Raw genomic sequence first — 16,451 nt, 5'->3', positions numbered from 1 at the left:
TACTTATTACTACATATTGGTTATATTTATCACTACTTATTTAAATCGGCCAGTCCCACATTGATATACAAAGCATTTGATGTGCGAAGGATTTTTCGGAAAAAGATCAGTTTTTGTGGTTGCATGTAATTAAAGCACTTTAAAGCTTTGAAAGCTTCAATTAAACCCTTATTAAATTGCTTATTGCATGCTCAAAATGCATAATAGATACTTAAATTGAGCGGAAACGTGCTACAAGACTTTTAACCTACTTTTCGTTCCGAATGTTCTTTTATTTCGCAAAATTGGCGGAACCCCTTTTGCGAAAAGTAAGATACAAAGGATGTCTCCTAATTTCGTTCATTGTATGTATCTAATTTTCGAGCCAATTTTACTAAGGCGGAAATTTTGGGGTATACCTCTGCGTCGTAATGGCCCGATTGTCGTGGCAAACTAGGTAAAAAAACTATTCATTGTCGACGAAACCGATACAATTGAATTTTATACAACTCTGTTACAAACTAGAAGTGGAAAGAGACGTCATTCAGAAAGTTAGTGTGCGTGATATCTTCAGAAAAAAAGCTAAATTCTTCAGAAATTGCTATCTTTTGAAAGAATCAACAACTTTTTTTTGCAAGAAAGTCAGTATGGCTCCTTTATCTTTATAAATTAAACCAATTGCCTAATAGGAACCAATTTTGACAATTTTATAGCAAAGCATAGCAAAATTTAGTAGAAAGCACGCAGTGAACAGGATTAATGATTATTGACAAAACTTCAAACCTCTCAACTCCTCGAAATACGTAAAATTCAAACAACACTAAACAAAAATGTTCTACGCTTGACGGGCTCTCCGTTGATACTACTCGTGTTTCTTTGCGTCAAAAATGTCGATCGTCTAGATTTGACTGAACAAAAACATTTGAGCATGGATCATCCACCCTCGTACTAAAGTTGAGGTCGCAACAATGTGTGATCAAAAATGATATGACGATTTTGAATACTGTTTCTTGATACTAATTATCATTGGTTTGGATCCTTATTTGCTACAGTGCATATTTCAATCCAATATTGTAATAAGAGCCGGTTATGTCCTAAGAAGTAGTCTGTTGAGCACTTATATATTTCAAGATTGAAGTATAACTCAGGTGGAAATATATGGACTTTGTGATAATACGATAACAAGTTTGAATAGTCTTAAATCTTTTACTGAAAGATTTAAGTATCATTAGAGTATTCGATTCATACTTAAGCATTATTTACCGTTTCCAAAGCTGTTAGAATACATTTCAAATTCATCTGCTGAAAATTCTTAACTATGTGAATACTTCAGTTTTTGTCCACATTTTCTTTTTCGCCACTCATCATTTTGATCAAGCGTTTCCTCCGGTTAATGCACGTGAACAGGTGTATTGGGAAATCTTATCAATAATTCAAACCCTGATTTCATATTATACTGTGTAGTATATACAGGTGCTTTGAAAAAGACACTCAAATTGCACGCATATTTAGTAAAATTTTTCCATATAAATCTGACCATCGCTTCGTTAAGGGATTGTGAACAAAATAGTTATGGTATGACCGATGGAAATTGTTTGTTGTTTTAACAGAATGGGGGTTGCTTTGTTACTACTGTTGTTTATTTATGGGTTGATTGATGCCCAGGTGTTGAAATACCCCGGGGACGAATGCTCAGTTGGTAAGTGATGATGGTTTAAAAACTTAAATGATGCTTGAATCATTATTATGAGGCTGCAGCTTAGAGTGTCCTCTTTTTCTGACCGAGGAGGAGATCATTGAAATTCCTTAACAATTTGTTCAAAAAATGATTCTCTTTAAAAAATAAAGTGGTGTGGGTTTGAACACTTAATTCAATATTGATTGTGAGTTGCGCTATTGCTGCCCAAAAATTTTTTTAATTTCCAAACAAAAAATAGCAACGGCAAACTCTGCAAATAATGGCAATTCTGTTCTTAATTAATTGTGGAGGTTTTCCCAATCTCTCATAATCTGTTTTTTCAAAAAAAAATTTGAAGTTACTTTGAACCTGATATTTAATTTGGCGAAAGAAGCATACTATGAAACTCATTCTGGCTCCCAGAAGTTCTTCTTTTTGCTTACTCAGCACAGATACACGGAAAGTTAGAATATTCGGAAAAAACTGTCAAGGTTCTAACAATGAACTTTCAGACACATTTTTTGGTAACTAGTTTTTAATAACAACCAAAGTTTACAACATTTTAGCGGTAAAAAAATGAAAAGAGGTCAAAGAACTGTCGATATGATAACATACTCGGAGCCTACCTAAGCTGCGGGGGCTGGATTTGGGAAAATAAAATGTATTAGCTTAATAGCTGGTCGAGTTGGAAGACCTAGAGCAGCTTTGACTTCATAGGAGCTAGCAGTTTTGTCGAGGCCAGTGAAAGTTTTCCTCATTCGGTTCAATGGCCATGTTCCTCTTGGAGTCCAAGCTTCGAATATCCAAACGATATTGTTGACTTCCGACTGGGCTTTGGACATCTTCCACTCATTTCTGGCGTTCAACTTAAGGAGATACTCTTCCAAAATCCATTTCCAGGAGAGTATCTTCCTCTTCAATGTTGCTTCTGACATGTGTTAATGAATCTTGCGATGAATAAGCTTGCAGTTTTATAAACTGTGCTTGAGAAAATGTTTCGTTTCAGGGTAGATGATACCAGCTTGTTCCAATATCTGAAAGAGCCGCTAATACACACCACAGAAGTCACAGAACAGAGGAGCAGAAGGGGATTATACGCCATTCAGTTAGCTGGTTCGGAAGTGTCAGTTTAAATAATTTATGATTCAGCTTGAATTATTGCCTTCGTATTTGAATTCTGGCTCCCAGAAAGTTTCTAACATTATCACTGACGAAAAGTCAAGGTTGTCCACGTCTGTCAAAAAATTTTTGGGTTGCCGTCATGCAAGCTGCGATGGTTTTGTATTTTGTTACCTCCAGATGCAAAGTTTGTGTCACCAGGCAGTTGAAAAGACAGATATAGGTCGTTTCATTGGCCGTGATTAATGTTGAACTGACCAATATAGTCAGTTCAAATATTCGTGCAGGTTACCAGTGACTCACTTTGTGGAAATCTATTGTCGGTAGGTCTTCCATAGGCGGTTGAAGTCCCCGGTTGAAATAGTCTGCAATCAAAGCACTTGTAGGTAATACTGCGTAATCCGTCTCGAAGACCAAACACGTAGAAGTTCTATTGCACGTAGTTCTCGAGTTATTTAGTTCAAACTGCATATTTTGTGGCTGTTAACTAGGAACATTCGAGTGATGAACTCTTTTGCATTGAGAACTATCGACTCCCAAGGTGTTGTTTTTGAGAAATGCCAAAAATTTCAGGAGCTTTTTGTTTGTTTGAAGTGATTTCTTTTTTTTCAGTAAGTTGATAGACGCGCCGAAAGAGCTTTTTGTAATGCTTGCAATAGATCTCCCAAACGTCTTTGTTCGAAGTATATCAAGAAAGCGAAAGACTTGTGTTCTAGTTTGGAACAATCTGGTCCACTTAGAAATTCTTTTTGCCTTGATAATTGCATGAACTGGTTGCTGTAACGTTGTGATGGGTAGTGTTCGTTTTTTCCGTTCAGATGATTTTTGTTCCAGTTAACTTTCGTTTCATACAGAAATGCAGGGGAGCCAAACACATGTCCACAAGAGTATCTGGATCAAGGAGTCATAATGACAAAAGCGAGATCTTAAGTGTGAGTTCAGCTGGGTTTGCAGCTCTTTGTCTGTCTTTTCTGTTCTTGGGAAAATGCAACCTTTATTTGTCTATGGAATTCGACGCGTGTTTTGGTTGCTTGCTTTTGTTGCGAATGATTTGATTTTTCGCAAACAATCAAAGTTTAAATTATTTGAGCGGTAAAAATATATGGTAAGAGGTAAAAAAATTATCGATGTCGATAGCCTCTGATGTGTGAAATTGCTTACATTGTGAATGATCAATCTGATTGACCAATAAGCTTACAGAATAAATTCATTTTCGATCTATTGTTTTACTTTTCACTTTCGATTTATTGTCTATCGATTTATTGTTCTTGCATCCTTCCAGTTGCTGTGGCTCTATTAGTTTTAGTTATTCAGCAGAATATCTAAAAAAAGCCCCTAATCTAGTTCTTTTTGTACCATTTACTCGTGTTAATGAAAATAATTAGGAATAATTGATGGGACAACTATGCTGAGTCTCTTCAGCACTCGTCAAAAAATGTTAATCGTGGCCATTTCTGAACAATGCAAAAACGCAAAAAAAGGTTTTTCATGAGCAGAAATTGGAATTACCAAGCAACAGAACACAAATTCATCGGAAACGGAAGAATCAGATATTAAACCCACAAAAATCTGAATTTGCCGAGGTCTGGACATGTATGCAGGAAAATTTGGTGAATGAAAGAAAGTCTGAACATGAACCATGAAAGACTGGCTGGCGATGAGCGAACAAACGTCTGGAAATAAAACACACTAAAGTCTGGTGAACACACGGAATTTGGATATTAAATTAAAAAGTCTGGTTGACAGTCTGGGCATAAGGTCTTTCAGTCTAGGATGGCCTGTACATATTTGACTTCCATCTGGCAACTCAGCCTGTGAAGCATTTTGAGCGACGAATATCATACTAAATGTTTACTATAAGTCGATTTGATTGACCATAAAGATCTTTTCATGGGCGATTTAGAATGAGCAGCTCAACCTGTGTTCCATGTTGTTTGGCGGTTTCAATGGTTTGGCGATTATAACCTTCAGACCTACATGAATTTTGTATCTGTTAATATTAAAATATACGGGTTAAATCTCTGGGGTAGCCCCAATATTCTGAGTTTGCAATTAAACTATCAGACAATGAATTGGAAAAAAATCGGGAAGCAAAATAATATACCCGTACCTAACTTTCAGAGTAATTCAGTACTGAATCAGGAAGTTTTGAAGTTTTTCAGAAACAATTCAGTACTGATTCAGAGTCTGTCCATGTCACATTTTACTCTGATATTCTCTGACTCAGACTCTGAATCCGACTCTGAATCAGACTCTGATTTTTTTTTATTCAGACTCTGAATCAGACTCTAAATTATTCTGATTCAGACTCTGGGCCTGTAAATTACGCCCCCGATTGTTCCTCAGAAGCTCTCATTACTGTTGCTTGCATTCTGTTTCATTCGATGGTTGCATGTTTCAGATAACAATAATGCGATATGACGAATGCCAGTAGTATTCATGCACCTGTTTCTTTAAACAATTAAACAAAATTTGTAAACAAATACTTTTAAATACTTTTTTGAGCATACTTTAACAAAAATAAAAATCACGACAGCAAATATTTGTTTATTAAGTTTATACCAGGTAGAAGCATTAATCCAATTATTTGTGTTGTTTTCTCCCCAAAACATAATAAAATGAGAGTTGTTTAGAGCTGCGTGATAACAATCTGTGTCTGCGTGATACTGGCTGTGTGAGGACAGGTTATCACCCGAATGGTGATGAGAAGAGACAGTGCATGTGTAGCGAGGGGAGGGTTTTAGACGCTACTCTCCACTGCAGTGACTGCATCGCAGGGTTAGTTACCTATGTCGAGCTGATAACCCCTCCCAACTTTACCCGGGCGGAGGTGTCAACGTTAAAGATTGCTTAAAGAATGTAAGATTTGCGGGGAATGCGGTGAACAGAAAACCGCAAATCTTACAAAAAGTTAACAACTATCACCGTTTCATCGCTAAAAGATACTGACGCTTTGCGATAAAAAATGGTTATCTTTACCGCTATTCACAGAGAAGAGTACGCTATTACTTCTCTGCTACAGCTCGACCAGGGTAGGGATAGAGATAAGGGTTGATATGGTTGTTTCAAAATTGGGAATGAGTTGAAGAGCGGAAACGATGGAATTCCAATTTAAAGATTTAAAGTCCTTTTTTTCCGCTTTGGTTCCACTTTCATCAAATGCTTAGTATATAACAGAGACAGATCCAAATAAAAGAATATGCGCATGATAAAATACCAAAACTTTAAAAATTTCATTCAAATATCAATCTTATGCAGATCTGATAGGATTCTTATGTACCTTTATAATTTGACGCCGCTAAAAATACCTGTAAACGGCCCGTAACCGTTTAATCACCCCCACCCAACCCTTTTTTCTGTTATTTATTTGAAATTTACTGAGTTCAACATCTAACTTTGATTTTTCATGACTTCCGAAGCGAAAATTGTTGCCTCACTATCATATATTAGTTTCATCGTGCCTCATTTAATTTTCATGATAAATACGGGTAAAAACCACACCTTTCTAAGCGATTATTTAACATGCATTCAAGCTCATACACAAAACCAGATCATAATAAACTGTTTCCACAGAATTAAGAAAAGATAATAAATTCTGGTACTCCTGTGAGTGCACTAGAATTTCCGTTCTTTTCTTGAGGCAAATAATGGTTCGAACCAACAAAAGCTTGTCTTCTTCCAACACCTCTTTGGCAGAACCAAGCAAACTGAGAAGCAATGCTGTTGTACTGCCAGCAGAAAGAGGTGTAGAATAAAACTGAGACACACAAGGAAAATATAGAGAGCTGGGATGAGGTGTTCAGTTCTGACGACGAAGATCGTGTATCGTCGGAAAACTGTCACCTTGATCTCAAAAAAGAGCGAGCAAGTGATGCAAACTCCAACACTCAGCAACAGAAGCAAACAAAGGCCATTGAAACAGAGTAGAAACATAGCTTCACATAAGATACTGCACAGTTTCACTGTTGCCTGAGTCTTGATGAGGATGTTCCAGTTTAAGTTTGTGCTGACCTCAATCGAAAAAACAATTAACCATTGGACTATGTGTACTGGAAATCAGATTTGAATTTTGAAATTCACTAACAATCAAAACCTGAAAGCGTCAATGAGTCGTTTTGAGAACCTCACTATCACTGTAATAAGCAACATTCACATCCTTTGTTTGACCATGAAATGAAAAACTCAAATCCAGAGGCAAACCAAAAGATGAACGCTCCCATTTGAGGGCTCAATTTTGAATTAGATTTCTTTCCTTGCCAATTTTCAAAGCGATAGTTGCCGCAACAACCCGGCTGTTAAGGGTGGATGCATCATTAAGCCATGATGAAAGCGTTCAGTCTTCCAAAGATTACATTCGAATTTCTGATGTCGATTTATAATGATCATTCAAAGAAGGCCGTAACCGTGCATCAACACAAACATTTCCTCTAATTGTTTAATCAAATTTAATGAGTTCATATTCTTCATCGCAGTAAAAGTCATTCTGTTTCCCCCAGTGTTTTTTACCCCCAGTTACAAATTACATGTTGATATATAGCAGGTAACTTTGTAGGAAAATAGCACGTGCGCCGGGGGGTCTTGAAACATTTATGCTTACTAAGCTGGGGGGGGGCAAACAGAATAGATCCAAGTCATATCTCTAACTTCCATTATTCACGATCTTCGATGTCAAAAATTTGGCATCACTATTAAGTTCAGTTCCATCGTGCCACTCTTAAATTTGTTCAAAAATGCGGGCAAAAACGTCACCTATTTAAGCTATTGTTTAACAGCCATACATGTCGTTACAGAAACTTGCGTCACAAAAGAACCTTGAAATTCGTTTGTTGTCTCTCAAAACGGACCAGACTTTTTATGCTGAGAGCTTGAAATCTAAACTTTTTTACCAATCAATCTATTTCGTCATCGATTTATTATCATTGTGGACCGTTGCTGTTTAAAGGAGTTTGACATTTAAGAAGAGCAGTTTTCGTTTACCAAAAGGACTTTTGATTACCACTTAATTGCATTTATCACTATATGGTTCAGTGTTACATGACTGTATACACAATGCCAAGATAATCAATATACCATCATACCCAGTTTATTCCATTTGATCTATTCGTTCAATAATCCGATTACAAATTAGCACTCGGTAATTCAAGTATGTTTCATCATACATAAACTAATAATTTAATCTCATGTTTAGTTGTGATAGTTTCATATCAAGTCCCATGGTCCCTTTTTCATAATTCTTAAAAGAAACCATCTTATATCCGTTTATATGTTTCTATAGTCAAAAGCGGCAAATAAAAAAATTGTTCTGAAAATTCGTTTTGAAACGCTCTCGTCCATATGTATTACGTACCATGAAACGCAAAAAAAATATCATGAATAAAAAATATTTGTGTTACTTATCCGAATAAATTTACTCGCCTATTTTTTGCCAATTCGTACATAGTTACGCCCTCATTGATCGCAGTACAGTTGTCCTGTACGAAAATAGCTACAATTAGTTGGTATTTAGAGACGCCAACTTTGACTGTGGTGTAAATGCAGTGTGCCAGCAGCTGCCAGAGATCGGGGACAATGTCCACAGATGTGTGTGCAACTCTGGATACGTTCGCAACATTACTAATAATGACGGTAACCATTCTCACCCTAGTCAGTCTAGAAAATTTTAGTTTAAAACTTGCAAAACCCGTAATCAACGTCGCCAATACGTAGACAAAAATGATTTTAAAAAATCATAGGAATCGCTAAAAAAAATCATAGGAATAAAATTAAAAGGTTGATGTGTTCAGTTCTAACGAAAAAGAGTTGGTTATAGAAGTTCTTGGTATGTTTCGTTACAAACGAAAAAAACTCGCTTTGTTCGCACTTAAACGAATGCAACTTCGGTTTCGTCGAGCACAAAGAAATACTTAAAAAATCCTCGGTTTCGCGTTTTTAACCAAAGCAGGGCAAATTCATTTAAATTAACTTTTCTGAAAAAAAGAAAACGCTATCCTATTGAATGCAATAGACGCACAAACAACATAGTTTACACAAAGCAACCAAACAGGCCGACGTTTTTGGCGTTTGAAATCGACCGACCGGTAACTTCTAGCATTTTGAACCAAACAGAACATTGAGTCGCTAAATTTTTTACGCAAAAATTTTTATGCAGTTAAAACAGAACTGAAGTTCAATTTAAAACGGAAAATATTTGTTTGAAAAATTCTATCTGATGGCGTCTAAGCAATTGAGTTCTTGATAATCCTATAAAATTGGCTCTTTGAAACGCTGAAGACCTTAACTTTTTGAAAAGCCGGGTCTTTCTATGACTAGACTTTGGATTAAATATTGTCGAAATGTTGAGACAAATTGTCGAAAAAGAGGCCTCTGCTTGCTTCAGAGGCAGAACGTGTAATGTAATCTAAACAAAGCTGTAAATTTTCACGCTGATAACGACAAAGAATTTTATAAAGTTCTACCATATTTTGAATTCAATTGTTATCGCGGAGTTTGTGGCAGAACAAATAAGCGCTGAATCAGTCTAGAGACATTCTGCTTTTAAGGTTGACCAGTACTCTGTTCATGTCACAATTTACAATGGCCAGTCTGTTTTTTGAGTAAAAATTACTTCATGAAAAATAATATATTCAGCATAACACCCACTAACAAGGTATGCTTTATATGTGATTCGAAAATCCGCGTGAGTACTTGTAACATTTAATTTGGGTAGCAAGTCGTAACCACAAAGCTAAATTGTCTTTGTGCTAATTGCCTACAAATTAGCTACAGTATAAATAGTGTGTATACTACTGTAGTAATAACCGGTTATTAGCTACAAAAGTAAGGCGCTATTCAGCTCAGTCTTCCTTTTGGGGTATGAGTAATCTTCAAACTATACAAGATAAATTTAGCCTGGGCGAACTCTATGATTTAAGTATAATCATAATGGGGAAAACTGCACATACAGAAATTTAAAATCTCCTGTAGATGACTGGCTTAAAGATTGAATTAAGTTTTTACTCTTGAAATGTGCTGGTTCAGCGCTGAAAAGCTCTGAGACTCAAGCCCGGGATATCAAAAGTCTTCTTTTTTTCTAACAAAGATTATTTGTTCTCCAGCATTATATATTGAAATTGCTCGAATCTTATCTTTTTTCAAAACTTCTGTTAGCTGCTTTGTTTGGACTATGAGGAAATCTATTCCAAGCAGGAAAAAATTGGGTTAAATGATGTTTGCCATAATAAATAAACAAAAAATAAAAAAGTTCAAAAAAAGTGGCATTTTTGACAATATTATAGCGTTTTTTTGATTAAAATTTTTGTTGGTTTTGGTCAGCTATCATACTACTTAAGAAGAGATTTATGAAACCTCTAGTTCCAGTGACAATTCCTAACCAAATGCTGTCTTGGTTTCACGCTAAAGAAATTTTTTTACCCATACAATATCATGCATATATGACTTCTCGGTTGTCATACAACGATCATAAATGATTTTTTTTAATCACACACAATGATTTTAAGCAATAGCATGCAATTTGTTTATCATCATACATTATCTTCGTATAATTACTACGAAGAAAGTTGGCGAACTGCCCGGGCATATACTTCAATTTATGAAAAGCAAAAAAGTTTAATATGGGTGTGGGAGTCATTATTGACTAGAATGCTTGACCAATTTTCCTATTATTCAATCAAAAATATTTTTTGAGATGCACAAAAGTCTTTTCATTGGTATTTTTAGTCAAGTAGGATCTTTTTGTTCCCACAATTTTGAATATTGCCACAACTTTATGTTAGCCTTCCGTTCAGACAAAATTTTCACTTTTTTGAGGGCAACACAGACTAGTTTTTGCGATATCAATTTGAAGCTCTCTACGTCTAGATCTCCACTACAAAGAGAAATTGACCCACAATTAAAGGAAAGTAAGCCTAACTTTCCTTTATCGAATTTAGGTAAAGGTTGTTCTAAACTAAATCAATTCACACTCCTTGCGGTTTTGGCCTAGGTGTCCCAGAAAAACAAATATCATATGGTCAAAACCTTCATTTGGAAACAAAATGCGTCTTTGACAGTGAGGCAGAACAGCGGAACGGGTTGCAAAAAGAAATTAGCTGAAGGACGTGGACAGTTACTTCTCTAGTAATCGAGAAAAAACGTTTCCAAATTTTTGACGCGCGGGCTTTGACTACTGCGTTTACTTTTATCCCCCTCCAACGTCATCTTTGTTTTTCTTCACGACCTTTTACAAAATTAAGACATGATTTTAATGAGTGTTCAGAGTGATTTCCATATGATGCCTTTTTCTCGACTTTCAAAATAAAAGTTGAGAAAAATGTTTTGGTCAATACTTTTTAGCTCTAATTCTTCTAAACATAGTATTTATTGACTATTAGCCTAATCATTTCTGTGAGGTAGTTTGCTTTTCTTTCCAGGTTTTCAATTAAACTCATGGTTTTTACCTGCAAAGAAACAACTGTTTGGTCTTGTTAAGAGAGCTTTATATTTTTTCAATTGTGTCCTAATGTGCTTTCTTTGTTTTTTGCAATTTATTTTCTTAATGATGTCTATTTGAAATATTTCAAATTTCATTTGGTCCGCTTTTTTATACAATTATTAGTGGTAAGCTTTTCTTTTGAATGATTTCTATATGATTTTTATATTCTCACGGCTTTCAAAAAAATTTGGCGAGAAGATGATTCGGATGATATTCTTAGTTCTAAATCCTCTAATAATTGTGTTTAATGACAATTGGCTTAATTATTTTTAACGTTGGTGATCTCTATCGTAAACAGGTGGTTTGTTTTTGTTTTCATTTTTTCGTTAATAGCCATGATGTTTAATTGCTTGGAAAAAGCTATTGACATTGTGTCCTAATCTAAGATCTTTCTATCTTTGGTGATATCGTTTAAAATTGTTTCAATTTGAAGTTTTTCAAATGTCAATTATTCCATGTATTTATGCTTTTATTTAATTATTACGTCGTCTTTTCAGGATGATTCTTTTACAAAAGTATTTCAAAAACAGTAAGAGTTTTCTTATTCACTGCTGATTGAAAAATTGTCTTCCTGTCCAAAACAAAAACAAAGGACAGATCTCAATTGGTTTTTTAAAGTATTTATTGTTTTCTGGTATATCTTGTACGTAGCCTTATAGCTGGTACGAAGATAAGAATACTTTTTTGTTTCCGTTTTATCACAAACAAAAAGATTTCTAAGGAAGTGAAGAAGGGAGTTTTTTTAATGGATTGCCAAATTTTTCAATGCCAAATTTTCACCGATAAAGTAGTCTCATAGATGTTTTGCACGCTTTTTTTAACTTTTCAGCTTCTTCAAAATTTTTCAAAATTGACGTTTTTATAAGATACACGCCACTTGCTTTCAAAAGCCTGATCGAATTTGCTACATTCTGCCTTGATTTCAGCCCTATATTTTTTGTTTTAATTTGTTTCAATTATTTTTGTAAATGCTTCAATTAAGTACTAAACCTAATCTGTGTCTTAACTGGTATTATGATTACTTTGATACCACAAGAGGTTTGAAAGTATCTTCTATCAGACATTTTTAAATTGTTTAACCTCATTTGCTTCATCAATAACGAAATATATCTGAGAACTGTTAAAAAAAACTGTCACATCACTAAAAATAAGAGAACCAGGTAGCTATTTTTGTGGTTTTTTCTTTATATGAGTTGAAGAACTTCTCCGGCTTTTTTTTTCAATACCTTAACCAGATTGATTTATTTTAACTACAAATGCCGTTTTTTATATAACTGAATAATTTAAAGTTTGATTTTGATCTACGTGCCATTTAGGTCCGTTTCTGAGAAAAAAATGAGAACAACTGAAACAATTTTGTCTTGTTGATAATATAAACCACATAATCAAATTACTTGCAAATATTTATTTCAGTTTGCAGTAATGTGCTTTTTCGAAAAAAAATCTCAAGGCTACCAATGAGACGAAATGAAAAAAGTTTTCACCTAATACACTGAATATAAGTGAAGCCATCAGTTTGAATTCAAAGTTCTGGAAAAATCTCAAATTCTCATTTAGTTATGGACATTGATTGATAAAGCATAATCAAAACGGTTAATAATGCGAAAGAAATTCGACTTTAAATGGTTTTTGTTGAATACAAATACTCCAGATTAAAAGTTTCTGATTTTATTTACCAATAAAATAAGTGAATCTGTGTTTTCTTTCTAATTGAAGATTCTGGCTTTTTTGCTCTGAAAACTCAAAATTTTTTGAAACGTTTTGCAAAAAAAAAACATTTTTTGCTGCTAAAACAAACGCTTCTGCAATATCGTTTCATGCTTTCAAATTCGGATGTGGAATGTGGAAACATTTTGAGCCACGCACAGAACAGGCGACCCTTCTTTTTAAGTGTTGTCTTTTTCCTAATTGTCGAAAGTATTTTGTTAGTCTTTCTTTGCTTCTGCTTATGCTGGAGCGGATACGGAATACCGGTAAACAGAATTGTGCCATGGCAATTCTACTCAAAGTTTAGGCTTAAAATTGCTAAAAATTTCAAGAACGCTTTTCTTTTGACCTTTGGGAAATATTTTGCGACCCGTGATTTAACCATATTTTGAACCACAATTTTTTTATCTTAACAATTTGAGTCAATCAAGAATCGGGCATCACAATTCAGATCAATTTAAAGTCGAGCCTCCAGCGTTAAATACCGTGTCGCATGAAACTCCATTTGCTTAATTATGTCAACTAAAGTAAGAAAGTCTTTTGATAGGCCAGGTGGGTGGAGCAAGATCATCCTAACTCAATGTTGATTGAGTATCGCTTTTTCACATGTCTATCATAAACTGGGGTATTATGCTCTAACGTGCATTTATAGCCTGTTAATAATGACCCCAAACCCCACCACGCTCAACTGGACTTTGAGAGTTTCATATTCCATTTAAAAGTGGTTTGATGTAGGGAGCTGCACTGCGTGCATGACTGGAGTATCTGGTTTTGACTCACTGTGTGACAAGGGTGCCTGTGTGAATGGGGATTGTGTCTGTGGGGTGGGATACGTGATGGATCCCGTGAACAAAACTTGTGTTCACTGTGATGAGCCGTGGCACCCAAGCATCGCCTGCAACCAGACATACCCCAACACAACATGTTTCAAGGTTAGGTCAAACACAACTTGGCGCTCATATCTGCTAGTATCTGCGTGTTTCTTTGAGTGTGTGAGTGTGTGGGGGTGTCTAACCTAGTCGAGAAATCTTCGTTTTTTAAACAGGAGAAATGGTCGGTATCGTGGTTTTTTTTCTAGCCAAAAATGACGAAAGTTCGTACGATCTTTTAGTCGACTTCATCGTTTTCGTTCGGGTATTTAACATAAAAAAGTTTTGGTATCGTCGTTTTTTAAACGTAAGAGAGATTCGGTATTGTTGCGAGAAATGCCATGAACTTTTATCTTCTGGGTTTTAACCGCAGAATAGTCCGGCAGACCGAATAAAAAACAGTCGGCGTTTTGGGTTTCATCAAGACAGAATGTCAAAACTCAGTAAAAGTAAATTAATCAACAGAATTCTCTTCAATGTTCAACAAGTATGGTACAATTTTGCATTCAAAAATAATCAAGAAATTTATATTCGTTCAATTAAACTTCAAACCAGCTAAAAATAATTTTCAATAATTTTGCACATTCTTTCAAAATTTTTACTCTAAGAAGTACTATGGAAAAACCGACCATTTCTTACGTCTGAAACCGAACATACCGACGATCTCTTGCGTTTAAAATCCGAACATACCGAATCTCTCTTGTGTTTAAAAATGACGATACAGAATCTCTCCTACGTTCAAGACCAACAATGCCGAAAAAACACGAACGAACCGACGCTTTCTTACGTTTGAAGCTGAACATACCAAAGGTTTCTCAAAAAATTTTTTCGTATTTGTTCGGTGTTCTCGTACTAGGGTGTGTATGTGTGTGTGTGTGTGTGGTTGTATGTATGTATGTATGTATGTATGTATGTATGTGTGTGTGTGTGTGTGTGTGTGTGTGCGTGTGTGTGTGTGTGTGTGTGCATCTGTGCGCATGTATGTGTGTGCGTTGTTGCGTGTATGGGAGTGAGTGTGTGAGTTTGTTTGTGTGTGTGTGTGTAATGTGTGTGTAAATGTGTGTATGTGCGTATGCGTGTCGATATCTATGTGTGTGTGTGTGTGTTTTGTGTGAGAGTTTGTGTGTGTGTCGGTGTGCATGTGTATTTACTTGTGTATGTGTGTGTTTATTTTTGTGTGTGTGTGTGTGTGTGTGTGGTTGTGTGTGTGTATGTGTGTTTGTGTGTTTGTGAATATATATATATATATATATATATATATATATATATGCGTGTGTGTGTGTGTGTGTGTGTGTGTGTGTGTGTGTGTGTGTGTGTGTGTGTGTAATGTGTGTGTAAATGTGTGTGTATGTGCGTATGCGTGTCGATATCTATGTGTGTGTGTGTTTTGTGTGAGAGTTTGTGTGTGTGTCGGTGTGTATGTGTATGTACTTGTGTATGTGGGTGTGTGTGTGTGTGTGTGTGTTTGTGTGTGTGTGTGTGTGTGTGTGTGTGTGTGTGTCTGTGTGTGTGTGCGTGCGTGCGTGCGTGCGTGTATGTATGTGTGTATGTATGTATGTATGTATGTATGTATGTATGTATGTATGTATGTATGTATGTATGTATGTATGTATGTGTGACGATTGCCAAATTTTCAGATTCTTTGTCAATGTTGCGCAATATATACGTAAATAAGTGTGTAAACGTGTGTATTTATGATTATAGGACAAGTTGGTGAGTGACTTCACGTGTATGTGTCCCCTGGGAGAGACATTCAACCAGCAGAGACAGTGTGGACAGTGTCAGGCTAACACCGCAGAGTGCAGAGTGGGCTGGGAATGTCTGGAGGGACATGATCACAAGGTTAACCATTCCCAGGGTTTTCTGTCAGAACCCAGTTTTGGGCCTCGATTTACGAAGAGACCAAGTTCTACCCAAAAATGTTATGAAAAGACTATGCTCGACTCAAATAGCCCAAGAAAAGACCTTAGCTCATGAATGACCTCAGGTGTTTAAGAAAAGACTGCGTGTTTAGCCATATTTGTATCTTAGGTTTCATAAAAATAAAAGCTAGCATTATGTGAACCAAACATACATGCAGTCATATATTGGGATATTCAGAACTATACAACCCGGGGCGAGATGCCAACGTTGGAAAACGCAAAAAAATGAAAAAATTGCTATGAATGCGCTAAAACGATGTAAGACTGGCTCCTAATGCAGTGAACACAAAAATTCACCACTCTTTCACATTGCGTCACAAACGTTTTCTTGAGCTGTTTAATTTATAGCGTTCATATTAAATAATTTAGCATTTAATTTAGCGATAATCTAATTCTAGCGTATGGTTCAGAGTTGGTCGCACATGAGGTCAGTTCAAACTTTCTCTTGAAATACGATTGATCTTATCTAACGAAAAAATTAGTAAGCGCCCAGGTTGAGGTCCAGACCCAAACTGACTTCTGATCAGACCCAGTCGAGCGCACACCCGTGTGTTCCCAGACCGAAATTACAGGGTCTTTTCGGAAGTTCGAGCGCACTACGGTCTGACCATGGTCTGGAGATGGTCTGATCAGAGGTCATTTTGGTCTGAAAAGTCTGATCATAGGCGGATTCGAGCGCACTTGGGTCTAATCAGAGGAAATTTCGA

General features: G+C 35.9%; 2 protein-coding genes across 2 annotated transcripts in view; one reads left to right on the top strand and one right to left on the bottom strand.

Moving 5' to 3' along the window:
• The window catches only part of LOC142344544 (uncharacterized), a 566,363-nt gene that overhangs the window by 380,637 nt on the left and 169,275 nt on the right, over nucleotides 1–16,451 (bottom strand). The gene's annotated exons all lie outside the window — the stretch shown is intronic.
• Nucleotides 1,421–16,451, top strand: part of LOC142343978 (uncharacterized) — a 63,986-nt gene continuing 48,955 nt past the window's right edge. Inside the window, exons 1-5 of the mRNA XM_075395398.1 lie at nucleotides 1,421–1,678; nucleotides 5,410–5,554; nucleotides 8,283–8,401; nucleotides 13,689–13,885; nucleotides 15,527–15,664. Of these exons, the coding sequence (XP_075251513.1) occupies nucleotides 1,564–1,678; nucleotides 5,410–5,554; nucleotides 8,283–8,401; nucleotides 13,689–13,885; nucleotides 15,527–15,664 (714 nt within the window). The 5' untranslated portion in view covers nucleotides 1,421–1,563. The remainder of the gene's footprint in view (nucleotides 1,679–5,409; nucleotides 5,555–8,282; nucleotides 8,402–13,688; nucleotides 13,886–15,526; nucleotides 15,665–16,451) is intronic.

Source organism: Convolutriloba macropyga, chromosome 8 (assembly GCF_964194025.1).
Source record: "Convolutriloba macropyga chromosome 8, txConMacr16.3, whole genome shotgun sequence".
In the NCBI taxonomy this organism is placed as follows: Eukaryota; Metazoa; Xenacoelomorpha; order Acoela; family Convolutidae; genus Convolutriloba; species Convolutriloba macropyga.
Note: the sequence above shows the minus strand (reverse complement) of the source record. Positions and strands in the feature narration are given on the sequence as shown.